Raw genomic sequence first — 13,977 nt, 5'->3', positions numbered from 1 at the left:
CAAATATTTTTCAAAAATCAAGATTACCTAATTTCAATCATTGATAATTCAAATACCTGAACTAATATTTATCCACTTTTACCAAAGTATAAGTGAAAAACATAACACAAAATGTTTAAATACTATATATTAATATTTGTTAATAACTAATAAAATTAACTCAAATAATACTTAATAGAGTAACACAAGAATTTTCTTGGGTTCCTTCCTTCATAATTGAGATTCAGCTATAAATTTTTATAATAGTTATTAAGATTTCCGTAAAACCATAATGTTTAAATGACTTTTATTTGAATGTTTTAAGTGTTTGGTAATTAAGTGTTATAGTATTTCAAGATAAGAAAGGTATAAATCTAAATAATGTTTATTATTTTGTCTAAGAACCCTTATAGCTACTATACATCTTTTAAGGTTCATGCCAATCTTTAAAAACTTTATTCATAGCCTTCAAATGTAATAATGTAGTTATTTAATCATCTTAAAATATTCACTAACAAAAATTACAGGAACTTTGTGTCATTAATTTTAAATTTTGATATTTATTCACTTCACAGTCCCATGTAATAGCTTCTACTTATTGAAGAGTTTGTAATGTGTGATTTAATTTAATAGAGATGATATTAGTTGCTATGATTCCAAATATCATCAATTAATAATTAATAACAAATAATAACTACTATTCTATTTATTTGGAAATATTAAAAAATAAATAAATAAATAACTTCAGTATTACATTCATAGATCAAGAATAAAGGTTTTAAAAAATGGGCAATAGTCCGAAATATCATCCTTAAAAAAGTTTCAATAACTTTTATAAGTTATAAGTGATTTTGGACTTAGACCAAAATTTTCTCTAGATATTTTAGACAATGTTTTCAATTACTGATAAAGTTTATTCAAATATATTTTAAAATTGAGAGAGTTAGATTCTGAGGGTTACTAGTCACTAAGTTTTTACTGAACCTTTTTTTCAATCTACAAGTGGCTAAATTAAAGTATTGACAAAATTATGCTTTTATCAATAATAATTGATAATTGCATAATTGTTTCAATATTTTTCTTTTTTGATAGCTTTTAAGAGTTTCTTTACTCAGGGCTCTAAGTGCAAGCCTACTTATTGCAGCCAATCCCACATGCTTGGTATACACAAATTTACCATATTTTTGCAAATGCATAGCAGTACCTTTAGCTTCTTACCCATTCAATTCACATATAAAAATCACATTCATACATGTGTATTTAGTAATTTTTATTATTATTTATTTTTTCAGTGGTGCTTCTGCAAATTCTATTTGGATACCAGCAATGGTTTTATCTTTGGTCTGCTACATGAGTGTTTGGGGAAAAAATTCTTAAAGAGAGAAAAATCTATTGCTGAACGACTGAATAAGTGTTTACAACAGAGACACATTCTGTATCATGATCAAATTAACACACTGTTAAATCCATTTAAATCAAGAATTGGATATTCTAATTTATGCTCATTCCTAAAGCATAAAAGAAATGTTTATAAAATTATTATTACAATGCTATTAATCATTGAACAATTTTTTATATGTTTTAAAACAATTTAAATGAGATTATAATAACAAAGATAAACAAATGACCACATTTGTTATACTTTGCTGAATAAATAAAACAAAATCAGAATAAACATGTCAACTTCCTGTTTAAGCCAAAGAGATCTGTTTTATGAATTCTAATGTATTCATAATTTGATCAAAAGAATGTACAGTGTTAATCATATTGTGCTCATGTCTTTCATATTTTATTATGAATTATATAAATTTTCTTAAAATCTTGTATAAAATTTAGTTTTCTTCTTCTTACCTTTTTATTGACAATTATTGTGATTTCCCTTGTGATTACTGAAGAAAATAAGAAATAGTACTGAGTGTTTTCAAAATAAAAACATATCCATGCAATGTACAGTATGGTGGTCTGAAAAGACACTTTTTTTTGTTTTTCTAATAGTAATACTGCATAAACATTGGAAATCAACAAGAAAAAAAAAAGGAGGGCAAATAAATCATTTTGATGAATATCTTCTGGTTGTGCATAAGCTATAAAGTTAAAAAATTTATATTCCTAAGATAATTTACTAATTTTATTAAGATTACTTAACTAACCACTATGTATGTAAGTTAATTGTTATTTGAAATAATTAAGAATTAGAAGAAGAATGATCTAACTCTGTCAAGTTTTTCTATTCAAGCAATCATTTTAAAATTTGACAAAACTCATTGAAAACTACATAGTCCAAAGTAACCTAGTACATACATAGTACCAAAAGTATTGGGGTTTTTACCTAGAAAATACACACAATTTTGAGGTTTACTACCTTAATTGTTTTTACAAATATAGAAAGAAAAGCATAAATTTTTCAAAAAAGTTCTTTGTTTGAATTTTTTTTATTCTTTCAAATGAAAAATCCAAGGCAAAGTTTATATTTGTAATCGGCACTCTAAAAAACATAAAACCAATTTGCAGAAATTTTTACAAAATATTCCAATGATATACCTTTCTGGTTCCATTTGGCTGGACACCATTGGATTAAGAACAAATGTTTCTAAATGAGGCCCTGGATGAAAAAAATTATAGAGTATAAAAATGTAACAAATTCACTCTTATTTGATTTGGTATACTTTGACGCATTTAGAAAAAGTGGTTTTTATATTATCGGGGGAGAAAAACAACAAAAATAATTTAATAATAAGCTTTTTTACATTTATATTGCTGGAAAAAAATGAGATAGCAAATCTCAAACTCGTTTTCAGCGCCCTTGAAAACATGGAACTCCAAAAACCATCAAATTTTTCAGGTAAAAACTTTCAAAGTCTAAACAATCTGATTTCCTCAGTATTTTGTTAAATTTTTGAAATATTGCTTGAAGGAAAGAACTAGAAAAATGTCAACCATTTTGTTTCTAATTCTTAATTTGTTCAAACAATAATCAACCAGAAGTCTTAAATTTATATTCTGGCAAGTTAAATAATATAGACAATTATCTAAGTAAATAAGTAAAAATACAAACATTAGAGCCCATGTTTGATCAAAAGATATCAATCATTTGATGATTTCTTTTTTTATCCTTTTAACTTGTCTGCGGTTTTATGATTAAAAGAAAAATAGAATCTGGGCAATAGAATATTCACAGGACCCCCTTTGGTTAGGTTAGGCAGGGATCTTCCGAAGGGTATGGAGGAGAATACCCCAAAGATGAAGAGAATATCTGGGTACTCCCTTAAACTATAAATTTATTTGTAATGTATAAGTCATTTATTTGATTTTTTTATGGTCATCTCTCTTACCCCCTCTGGATTTGCCTCTGCCTACCAGAGCAAATAAAATATAAATTTTCCAAGTTAAGATGATCAATTTTTGATCTAAAAAGAAAAAATGAATAATGTACATAAATTATTTGAAAAAAAAAATTCATAAGGTAAAACTGCGATTCCCACAATATTTTAAGCTTTTTCTATGATGATACAACAGGATTATTGGAAGAAATTGTAGTCTAATAAATTGAATAATGTATTTCATCGAAAAAAATAACACATTTCAACTTATTTATTTTCTCCTCCTTGTACTGTCCACACTTCATTTGAACTTTTTCAATAATGAGATCATATTAAACATTTTAATCAATTAGTGAAAATAGTTCTTATAAAGTCACTCAACTATCCAACTTTGAGAGATATACGAAAAAAAAAACGTGTAGTGAAAAAAAAACAATAAATCATAGAGATGCGTCATGAAGAAATTAGAAAAATCCTAGACTAAGTGTACCCTATTGTTATCGAGTTTTAATCACTAGGAAATTAGCAAATCACTTGGATAAATAAACATTTAATGAAAACAAAAATAATATTTTTGGGCATAACAGACAGTCATAAGAAGCATAAGAACTGTAAACCTAGACACCTAGTTGCAGAGAAGTGAACAACTACAGTCTTTAGCTAAACTACCGATACATATTAATTTCAAATAATTGTGTAAATACAGTCATTAGCATTAGATTTGTTTAAATTATCATTTTTGACTCTCAAAAAAGAAGCAGAAGCAGATGAAGTATAGTTTTTCCATTCTAAAACTTGTTCGCCTGTCAGATTGATAAAAGGCTTTAGTGATCGTTCGAACATGACCATTATAAATAAACTAATATGCAATACTGTGGAAAAGATAGAGGTAGGTTACTCTTCTTTATTGAATAAAACATAAAGTATAAATTTTTATGCTTTATAGATTCTAACCGTTTTTCGCTATGCTCTTTATTTACATCAGGTGCGTCCCAGACAAAATAATAGCTGATTTTTTTTATATTAACATTTCTGAGAAATGTATTTTAACAATCAAATTCTTTACATTTGGAAGGGAAATCATTTTTACTAGAACTGATATAATTAAGGAATAAAATATATAATTTCGCTCTGAGAATGAAACAAGTGGGGAAAGCTTTATGGTTATTAAGTATTATTCTTGTTAAATTCTCTAGATGGCAATGAATTTATATTTTATTAAATAAAAACAAGAATTTATTGTCTGTTAAATGATATATTTAAAAATATGCCACCATGTTTAAAAATCAAATTGAAAATGAGTACGGTTTAATTAAAAAGTTAAATCTAGCACAATATTCATTATAGTATTATTTTATAAATCTTTTCTTCTTGTTTATTCATAGTTTACTTATTTTGGTGATAGGAGCAATAACATGAGATGTAATTTCTAAATTACTTAAATTATAATAAGATTTATGTTAAAAAATATCAGTTATTTATCATAAAACTGTATTGTAAGTAATGATAATAACGTGTTATTTGATAGGTTTATGTAAAAGGAAATAGTTGAAAATAGATTTTCGAAAGAAAATTTAAAAAAATAAATTGGCATGCATCATTTTAAATTTATTACTTACTGTGAAAAGTTTCAAGTTTCTATCTTGAAGTTCAATATGGAGGGTCAAATTCAGCTTATAGGAACATTAGGCCTGGCTGTCATATATTCCCATTGAGCTAAATAAATAAACAAAAATGATCCATAATTCATACATATTCATACATAAGTTGATAGGTATCAAAGAAATTAAACTAATTCCCAGTTCCTTGTGGGGAAAGTAATTTATTTATTAGACCCAAAATACAAAAATAATTTTCAAGTTATTATAGAGATTATTTTCTTATGTAAATTACTGCACTGCCTCCTCTCCTTCCGATGATATGAATAGGATCTGTAAAGATTCTTGGGCCTGAGATTGCCTAAAATTTAGGTCTGGCTCTGTCAAGATCTACCTTATTCTTTAAAAAAGGTAGAAACAATTACATAACAAAATAATTGACTTCTTAAATAAATGAAAACTGTCACAATGATAACACCAATTTTCACATAAAAAAAAATGAACTATTAAATCCAACGAACTGAGCTAGCATGATTTTAAAGAGAACTATTGTAAAAAAAAAGTATTACAGACAAGCTTATTTGATAATAGAAAATACTCACACCTGATTGGTCTAGAGTTATTTTCACTGCTGACTCTAAAACAGTCTATTAAAAAAAAAAAGTAAATATTCAGACTGATATGATTCCTTGTAATGGCAGTCAACATTAGCTAATAATTTTCTGTTATTATATTGTGTATTTAGATTAATATAAAGGTTTGGAGGTTATTATGAAAGTAAGTGTAAATTGTGCCTAATTAGTGAAGAAAATATTCAGAATACATTTATTTATAAAAAAAAAAATATCTGAATGATTATAATGCTAATATATCAATATTGTTCATTTTGATAACATTTATCCAATATAATGAAGCATAGTGTCAGAAATATATGTCAGTTTTTTTATTACTAGATTATTTTTCTGATTCGTATTTTTTTAATATGGTGTTATAATCATGATTTTAATAATTACAAAGAATTATCTAAAAAATGGTCATTTAAATACAGTGAACACTGTTAATTTTTCATTTTCTATTCCTCTTTAACACTAAAAAATAACAAGTTTAATTAGATATTTTAATGAAAAACATTTAACTGAACCTTGTGTTAATAAACAAAAAAACATTAAACAATTTATTAAAACATTAAAAGATCTGAAGTGATATTGAATGCACAAAGAATAGCATTAGACTAAAGTGTGTAATAGAAGAGAGAACTCATTCACAAGGAATAGCATTAGGGGAAAGCAAAGAGAGACTTCATGGTGTAGACATAATCATAATTTGATTATTAGCAATAAGGAAATTCATTTATATCAAAAGAATTTTAAAAACTAATTATCCGTTTTCGAATTACAAGCTCTGTATATATGATATGACTATTTCTATCCCTTATAATGACCATATATATTGGTGTTCTGCAGTTGAGTTAGATATCTCTTAAAATTTGTTTTTTAAAATATGTATGTAATCATTTTTAAAGAAACACATTGTAGTAATTGTTGTTATAGTAATTATAAATTACTATTGTAACTGTACTTAAAAATTAATAATAAAATAGATATTCTTAAATAGTGTAGCGTGTCCCATTTATTTAAGAAAACAGAATCAGAAACAGCAATGTTACATAACTGTAGTTTACAAATGCCATAATGAAACCGAAACATATTAATTGTAATTTAAACTCGATGCCCACTAAATTTTAACTTTAAGTTTAAACCTAAAATCCGTTAACAGTTTTAATTAGTTATTATAAAAAATTAACTCTTAAAAACAAATAATTGTATGAAAAATATAAAAAAAACAATAAGAATTAAAAAGTATGCTAAATAAAATATGAAAGGATTCCTGGCATTATTTTCGGTAATTGGGCATTTATATATTTTTTAACATGATGTAGGAAGCAATAGATGGCAGCTTTATGTAGGTTGTGCCTTTTATAATTAAAGACATTTTAGATCAATAAAGTACTCTTTAATATATTTTTTTCTTCTATTCCCAAATGTGACTTAATCAATAGTAAAATTTATTTATTATTCTGCATGACAAGAATATATTATTTCTGTCAAAATGTTCTTAATATTTATTTTACTATTATTTCCTAATTTATTTGATAAGCTTGCAATATTTAGTTTGTTACCTGTCATTATGCAGATATATTGTGGTTAGTAAGTGCCTTACTGAAGCTATATACTTAAACTTAGTTCTGTACAATTGGAAATGAATCTAGCCAGTTTTAAAAATGAGATTGGAAAATAATGATGCAATTAACTGTATGCCAAAGAATGGTAGCATTTACTGAATAATGACAAAAGCTTTATAAATTACGTTAATAACTTCTGCCAACACAATCTTCCGATCTTTATAGTCAGTGTTGCCATTACTTATGGCGCATTATTTAAATCAGCCTTGCTTGTAAAATGTTTTATACAATTAATAATGCAGGATTTTTATCATTAACAGAATATATTCTCACAAAATAAAATTTGTTTTATGTACAATATCATATATTACGGAATACAAGAAGAATTTTATAGTGTTTCTACAGTCAAGAAGGAGGCCCCTCACCTCCGGATTCTTTCTTTAATAATAGGACCATTTTAGAATGGACATTTCACAACTAATAAATAAACATTACAGGTAACCTTAAAAAAACCAAAGGTAGTAAAAGGTAATACCCAATACGATTTATTCCTTTTTCACATAATAAAGCATTCACTAATTAATTGTTTTTTTTTCTGTTTTAGAGGGATCCGAAAAAAAAAAAAGTCAAGAGCCAGATATCAAACACCAGCAGGAATAGCCCCTCCCTATTTTAAGTAAGCACCATCGCAAACATGTGCCATCAGTGCAAAACCGCCTTCAGCGGACCCAGTCCGACTCAACCACTCTTAAAATGCCATCCGGCAATACAAGATGACTAAAAACCTGTATATATACTTATCATTTATAATTGTATATATGTATATGTTGTAAATATTGATTTTTAGGAGGTAAAAAAAAAAGAGTGAGAAACCTGACTTTGTTTGCGAGTTTAAGGATTACTCGATTTTCTGGGTAATTTATAAAATCCCTTTTGTTGTATGACGTGAGAAATAATCTATTAACAATTTTGTCTGGATTTTATCCAATTTTTTTCGTTATTATCTAGTAGGACTAGTTTCCTATGTGAGATATATCCCCCGATTATCAAAATAGACTAATATTGTAACAATTGTATGTAAAAAATAAAATATTGCGTAGAAGGAGCTGGTGGTGACAAGGGCGTACCTAGGATTAAAACTAGAGTGGGTTAAAAAGCCATAGACAATCAGGTTGTGACACGGAAAAGGGATATGGAACCAAAATTTTAAGAAAATTATAGATGATTAATTATTGAAGTGCTTTATTAGTTATTACAATTATATTGCTAACAACCTACGAAGTATTGCTCGTTCGATAAATCCACTTAAAATAGTGACCTAATATTAGAAAAATTGAGAAAATTTATGAAAAATTATTTTTTCACACAACTATGAATTTTTTTTTTTTGAGACATTTTTAAGTTCTTCGTAAAGTTTAACAATGGTGATTGGAATTTCTTTATAGGAAACCCTTTAATTAGTTAAACCATCATTAAAAAAATGTAGTGAAAGAGGCTACAGCGCTATCTCTCTTCACACTCGCTACAATTTGTAAAGTTTCAATAATCACCGAGAGATAGCGTAAGCATTAACTTTTGAACTTAAATTGATTAAAAATAAATTTTAAAATTGTTTTTCAGGATTGGATCACGGTATAAGAACTCATTATGTTCTATACTCGTGATAAAAATGTTTTAAATATTGCTTCTTACATACCTTCATTTAATTATGTTTTTAACATATATAAATATATTATTACTTATGTTTGCTCAGCATTTACCTCAGTTTAATATGTTTTTAAAGATAGATGGATTTAAAACTTGATAGATAAATGAATTTTGATCCTCCTAATATTGCAGGGTTAATTAGCTCAATCCTAGCAGTTACATGATTTTTATGTATCAGCTACCTCCTCCAATGAATTCCTTTGATGTTATTATTTCCTCCAAAAAAGATCATTAAGACAGTAGTTACAAAGCTGATTGTCAGTCTATTGAAGATTTATAGTAAATAGATATTGTGAAAGTGAACGACTCTAAATTCTTCTCAAAATTAACAAGTTGAGCATGTTGTACTATATCTCAACTGTCATCCTTCAAATAGGCTATTTGTATTTCTTAATAGAAACTTTTACAAATGAACTAAAATATGACATTTTAACGTGGTAATTATAATAAAATAACTGCGGTCAAAAGTTTAAGACTACATTCTGTAAGAAAATTCGATAAATTTTGGAACAATAAAATTAAACTAAAATAACTTTCCAAACAAAGCTTTATTACTACAGCAGTATACAAAATATATAATTTAAGAAGAGCATAGAAAAAAAAAATTAAATTGAACTTAATTGGTGAAGTGTGACTTCACTATAATTAGAGGTGGTATTATGTAATATGATAGTAAATAAACTATATAAAGGAAATAAGTAATTATTTACAATTTATTGATAAATGATGTAATTAAAATTATTGAAGTGATTCAGATAAATGGTTGCCATAAAATATAAAAATATAAAAACTAGTGAATTATAGTCTAACATAGTCCAATCTTTTTTTTTTTATCAATTTAATCAATTAGAAGCTTAGTCAAGTCCTTAATCTTTTATTTTTTACTAATTTAAGTCTGTTTCCATACCAATATATATTTATCAAATAATAATTAATGACTGCAATTGACGAACAAAGTTTATTTACTCTTTTTTAAAACATTTTTATAATATGACCTAATTAATTCACAATGCTTAAAGGAATTTTAAACAGTTAATATCTTGTTGCTTAATAATTAAAAAGCAATAAATGCAGATAAAACTAAAAAAATATATTAGAAAAGTGGAATTCACAATATACACACAACAGAGCTAATGTCCTTAAACTCAATTTTTATTATTTCACTTAATAATATGATATTTATTGACATTTACTTGAATTTTCTCAAAAAAAGGATTTTATTGAAGTGGATTATAACTTGCTATGTACTGTCTTGGGATTTAGTCAGGATATCAGGATAGTCGCTGAAGGCAATTATCCAAAAATAAGTTAATTAATTAATTTATATTGAGTCCTGCAAAACTCTTAATATAATTGGATTCTTTTCCAAAGGCTTGTTGTGTGTTTACCAGTTACCAATTAAATACCTTTGTTTTTATAAAATATCGTTACCATTAATTATATAATATAATAAGGGGTGGTATTGTGTTATATGATAGTAAATAAACTACATAAAGGAACTTATTTACTACTTATTTACAATTTATTGATAAGTGCCCTTTGTTGAAATACCTGGCACAGGTCTGACAAGACATATGACAGACTTTTATAATATTTATAATTTTTAATATCTCGATAAATATCAAACTTTCATTCCAATTTATTGCAATCCAATGACTTGATTATTAAAACCAAGAAAGAACATCTTAGCTTCCTAATTGGTTTAATAATGAACTACAGAAGTTATTTGTTTATGAATAAATAAGGGTCTTCAACCACAATGGTTTGCCCCAATTGCCTTCAGTCCACATTTAATATTTTCTTTATGTACCTTTATTATGAGAGAACGGAATGAATAATAGTACATTTTTTTTTTTTTTAGAAATCATTGAACATGATTTCAAAGTACACCTAGTGACACCACAATAGTCTGACATGATACTTCAGGATTTTATAATTTTTAAAAGATATTGTAAACAAAAGTGAGAAGAGAAATCTTTTAACTGATTTTGTATAGGACTAATAGAAGTAACAATAATTCTAAGAGTTTTTCTTCATGTACAAGCAAAATTTATTTTACTTGATAACATTTTTTTGAGATTTTCGTATTGAACATTACTGGCACAAAAAAAATATCTATGCCTTGCACACTATACACTCAATCTAGAGCTAACTCGAAAACGAGTTACTTTGAACTGATTCTGAGAATAATTACTGAAAATTGTTTCAATATAACACCTAGCGACAACAGGATAGTCCAACATTATACCTCAGGGCTTTTTATAATTTTTTAAAGATGTGGTAAACAAAAGTGGGAATAGAAATCTTATTACTGATTTTGTATAGGACTTATAGAAGTAACAATAGTAATATTTTGGAAATAAATCAATTGCTATCTCGGTTATGTAAATTTCATTAATTTTTAAAACTTTTGTTTTTAGATCAACTTGCCACTATCAACTATTATATAAACAAACTATTTTAAGAGGTTAAAAATAGTTTGTTTATATGATGATCTGAGCAGAGTACCCTGGAAAATGTTTCTAAATAATTGGATGTGAAGTGTAAATTTATATTTAAGATTGTCCTTGAGGATGGCTGAAACAGTTCAATGTTGATGATGTAATAAAGAGTGATGAGACTTTACATGGATACCAATTGATTTTTTAAAAAAAATAAATACCAGTCTCAAGAAATTTAAAAAGAATATATATATGAAATAGTAATATTGTTTATAAGAGTTTTTCTTCATGAACAAGCAAAATTTATTTTATTTGATAGTAACATTTTTGATATTTTCATATTGAACATTACTACCACAAAAAAAAAAAATGTCTATGGCTTGCACACTATAAACTCAATCTAGAGCTAACATAAAAATAAGTTACTTTGAACTTAATTTGAGAATAAATTTCCTGTGAATTTTATTTGAAAGTAAATTTTAATATATTTAATTTTGATTATCACATAAAAAAAATATCAAGATTAGTTAAAACTTATTTTTGATTGGAATTCAATTTACAGACATTTTAGAGAGTATAATCAGTTTTTGGATAAACTGGTCATGTTAATGGGTAATGGGAGTGTATAAGAGAAACCAGTACATTAGAGTCACTCAGCCAGAACACAATATTTTACTGTTGCGAACAATGAGACTGCCTGTTTATTCTTTAAACCTCATTTTCCATTTTGGCAGCTTGGTAAGTATTCTCTCAAGCTCAGATATGCATCATATAAGTAATAGTAATTACAAATAATGATTTTTCAAGAACAGTCATTATCAAAATATAATAAAAAAAGAAACAATATAATAAACAAGCTTCTTTTTTTTTTTTTTTTTTTAATTTTTCTTATCACAACTACCAACATTTGGGCCAACTTCAGTGGAGTTAAATATTAACTTCTTTCATAAAAATGAAACAACTCGTTTATTTTCTGTATTTTATATTACAGTTTGATTCTTGAAAGATTATTAGAAGCTTCATGGTATACTCCTACTTCAAAGCACAGACATGTGAAAAGAAAGGTTTCTCATAACTTTGAGTTTAAAGTGTGTTCTACTAATTCATAAATTAGAACCCCTTTTCTTTTCGATTTTACAATTTTCTAAAATTAAATCAACATTGTGGTAAGGAAAAACATAGATCGGTTTTATTTACTGTGGGTTAGAATATTATTATAATCTGTGAACACACAATAGCTATGCTCTTCATTATTAAATTTTTTTTGTTTATTAGTGTATACCTTCACCAGTCACAACAGCCCTGATGAAGACCAGCAATGTCAGTCGAAACTTTGGTCATCAAGATATAATCGAAAAATATTTTTTAATTATAATAAAAATAAACAAAAATTATTATATAACTAATTTTGTTTTTCTTGACCTTGACCATCTCCTAAATTCATAATAAGTTTTAATTATATCGAAACATCACGTGCTGGTAATGAAATTTAATTGTTTCAAATGAAACAGCTTATTAATTCCAGTCTCTTCTTAAGTTTATTGCGTAACAATTTATTCAAATAAATTTGTTTATAGCACAAAAGAATGAATTGGCTATATAGCTTGACCTTGCTAAAATGCTATTAAATTGATTCTTTTAATGTGAGTATTCAATTTAAAAATTGATCTAAAACAGATTGACAAAAATTTTATAATTTTCAAAAAGAGTTTTTCTTGAAATCACAGCTGAAGAGGTCCATTCTGGTTTTCAACACATCAATTTACAAATAGTACATATAACAATAAATATCGAGAAGTATTAATAATAACAATAATATCTTCTAGTAATAGAAGTTCCTACTAATAGTTCAACCCAGTATTTTATTTTTGTCCAATTACTCCATTTACTACCATTACATCTTTTATTTTCTTATATTACTTTTGTATTTTGTAAAATATCCGTAAAATTTGACTTTCGATATTTTTCAACTCAAAAAGCCCTGATGAAGCTCTACAAAGTGAGGCAAAAAAATAGTTCCTTATTTTTTGTTCTTCCTTTTTTGACAACACTGCCGATCATCTTCATATTTTAAGAATATGGTCAATCATTTATACATATATTATTCGTAAAAACAATATCACAAGGTTGTTTATTGTTCTAATCATTTTCCACATCTTCCCAGAATTTGAATAAAAACGCTTTTATATTATAATTTCATGTATTTGATCTCCATGCACCATTTGATTTAGTGTGCCTATTTTCAAAAAGTTTTTGTTTTAAGTTAATATTGAATTTCTCATCAACTTTGATATAATTTATTATTTTTATATTAAAGGATATATTTATTATGCCGTATGACATATATTAATTGTCAAATTTTTCTTGACCATGGTGTACAAAAGAATTTTCCTTGAAAGAGTTATTCTGAATAGATGAAAATGGGCACCATGGCCCAAAATCTTTATTTCTCAAAAATCAAATACATGAATTTATAATATAAAAGGGTTTTAATTTAAATTCCTAAAAAATACAGAAAACCATTTCGTGACTTGTTTTTCCAGTCCAGAAGAGAGAATCCATAAACAGTGAATAATTATTAATTAAAAAAATGACTGTGAATTGTATTATTACATTCTAACTATAATATCCTATATTATTAGCAAAGATTATTTCGTTGAGAAAATAATCCAAATCACCAATAACATGGTATTATAATTTCTATATTTTTTTGTAAAAAGTTGATTATCCAATTTATTTATTTAAAGTAC

At 26.0% G+C, this 13,977-nt stretch overlaps 1 protein-coding gene and 1 long non-coding RNA gene across 3 annotated transcripts in view; both read left to right on the top strand.

Moving 5' to 3' along the window:
• The window catches only part of LOC106689815 (chymosin), a 36,390-nt gene extending 34,577 nt beyond the window's left edge, over positions 1–1,813 (top strand). The window contains exon 10 of one of the 2 annotated variants that reach the window (XM_014434996.3): positions 1,272–1,813. In XM_014434996.3, the coding sequence (XP_014290482.1) occupies positions 1,272–1,356 (85 nt within the window). In that variant the 3' untranslated portion in view covers positions 1,357–1,813. The remainder of the gene's footprint in view (positions 1–1,271) is intronic. The other variant, XM_014434995.3, reaches the window with a different exon arrangement.
• Positions 1,814–11,759: 9,946 nt separating this feature from the next.
• On the top strand, positions 11,760–12,629 carry LOC136796002 (uncharacterized). The gene is made up of 2 exons (XR_010843699.1): positions 11,760–11,965; positions 12,503–12,629. It is a non-coding gene; the product is annotated as an uncharacterized lncRNA (long non-coding RNA).
• The last annotated feature ends 1,348 nt before the right edge of the window (positions 12,630–13,977 follow it).

This window comes from Halyomorpha halys, unplaced genomic scaffold, assembly GCF_000696795.3.
Source record: "Halyomorpha halys isolate HHAL.00 unplaced genomic scaffold, Hhal_1.1 Scaffold1477.1, whole genome shotgun sequence".
Lineage (NCBI taxonomy): Eukaryota > Metazoa > Arthropoda > Insecta > Hemiptera > Pentatomidae > Halyomorpha > Halyomorpha halys.
This window is presented reverse-complemented; position numbering and strand designations above follow the sequence as displayed.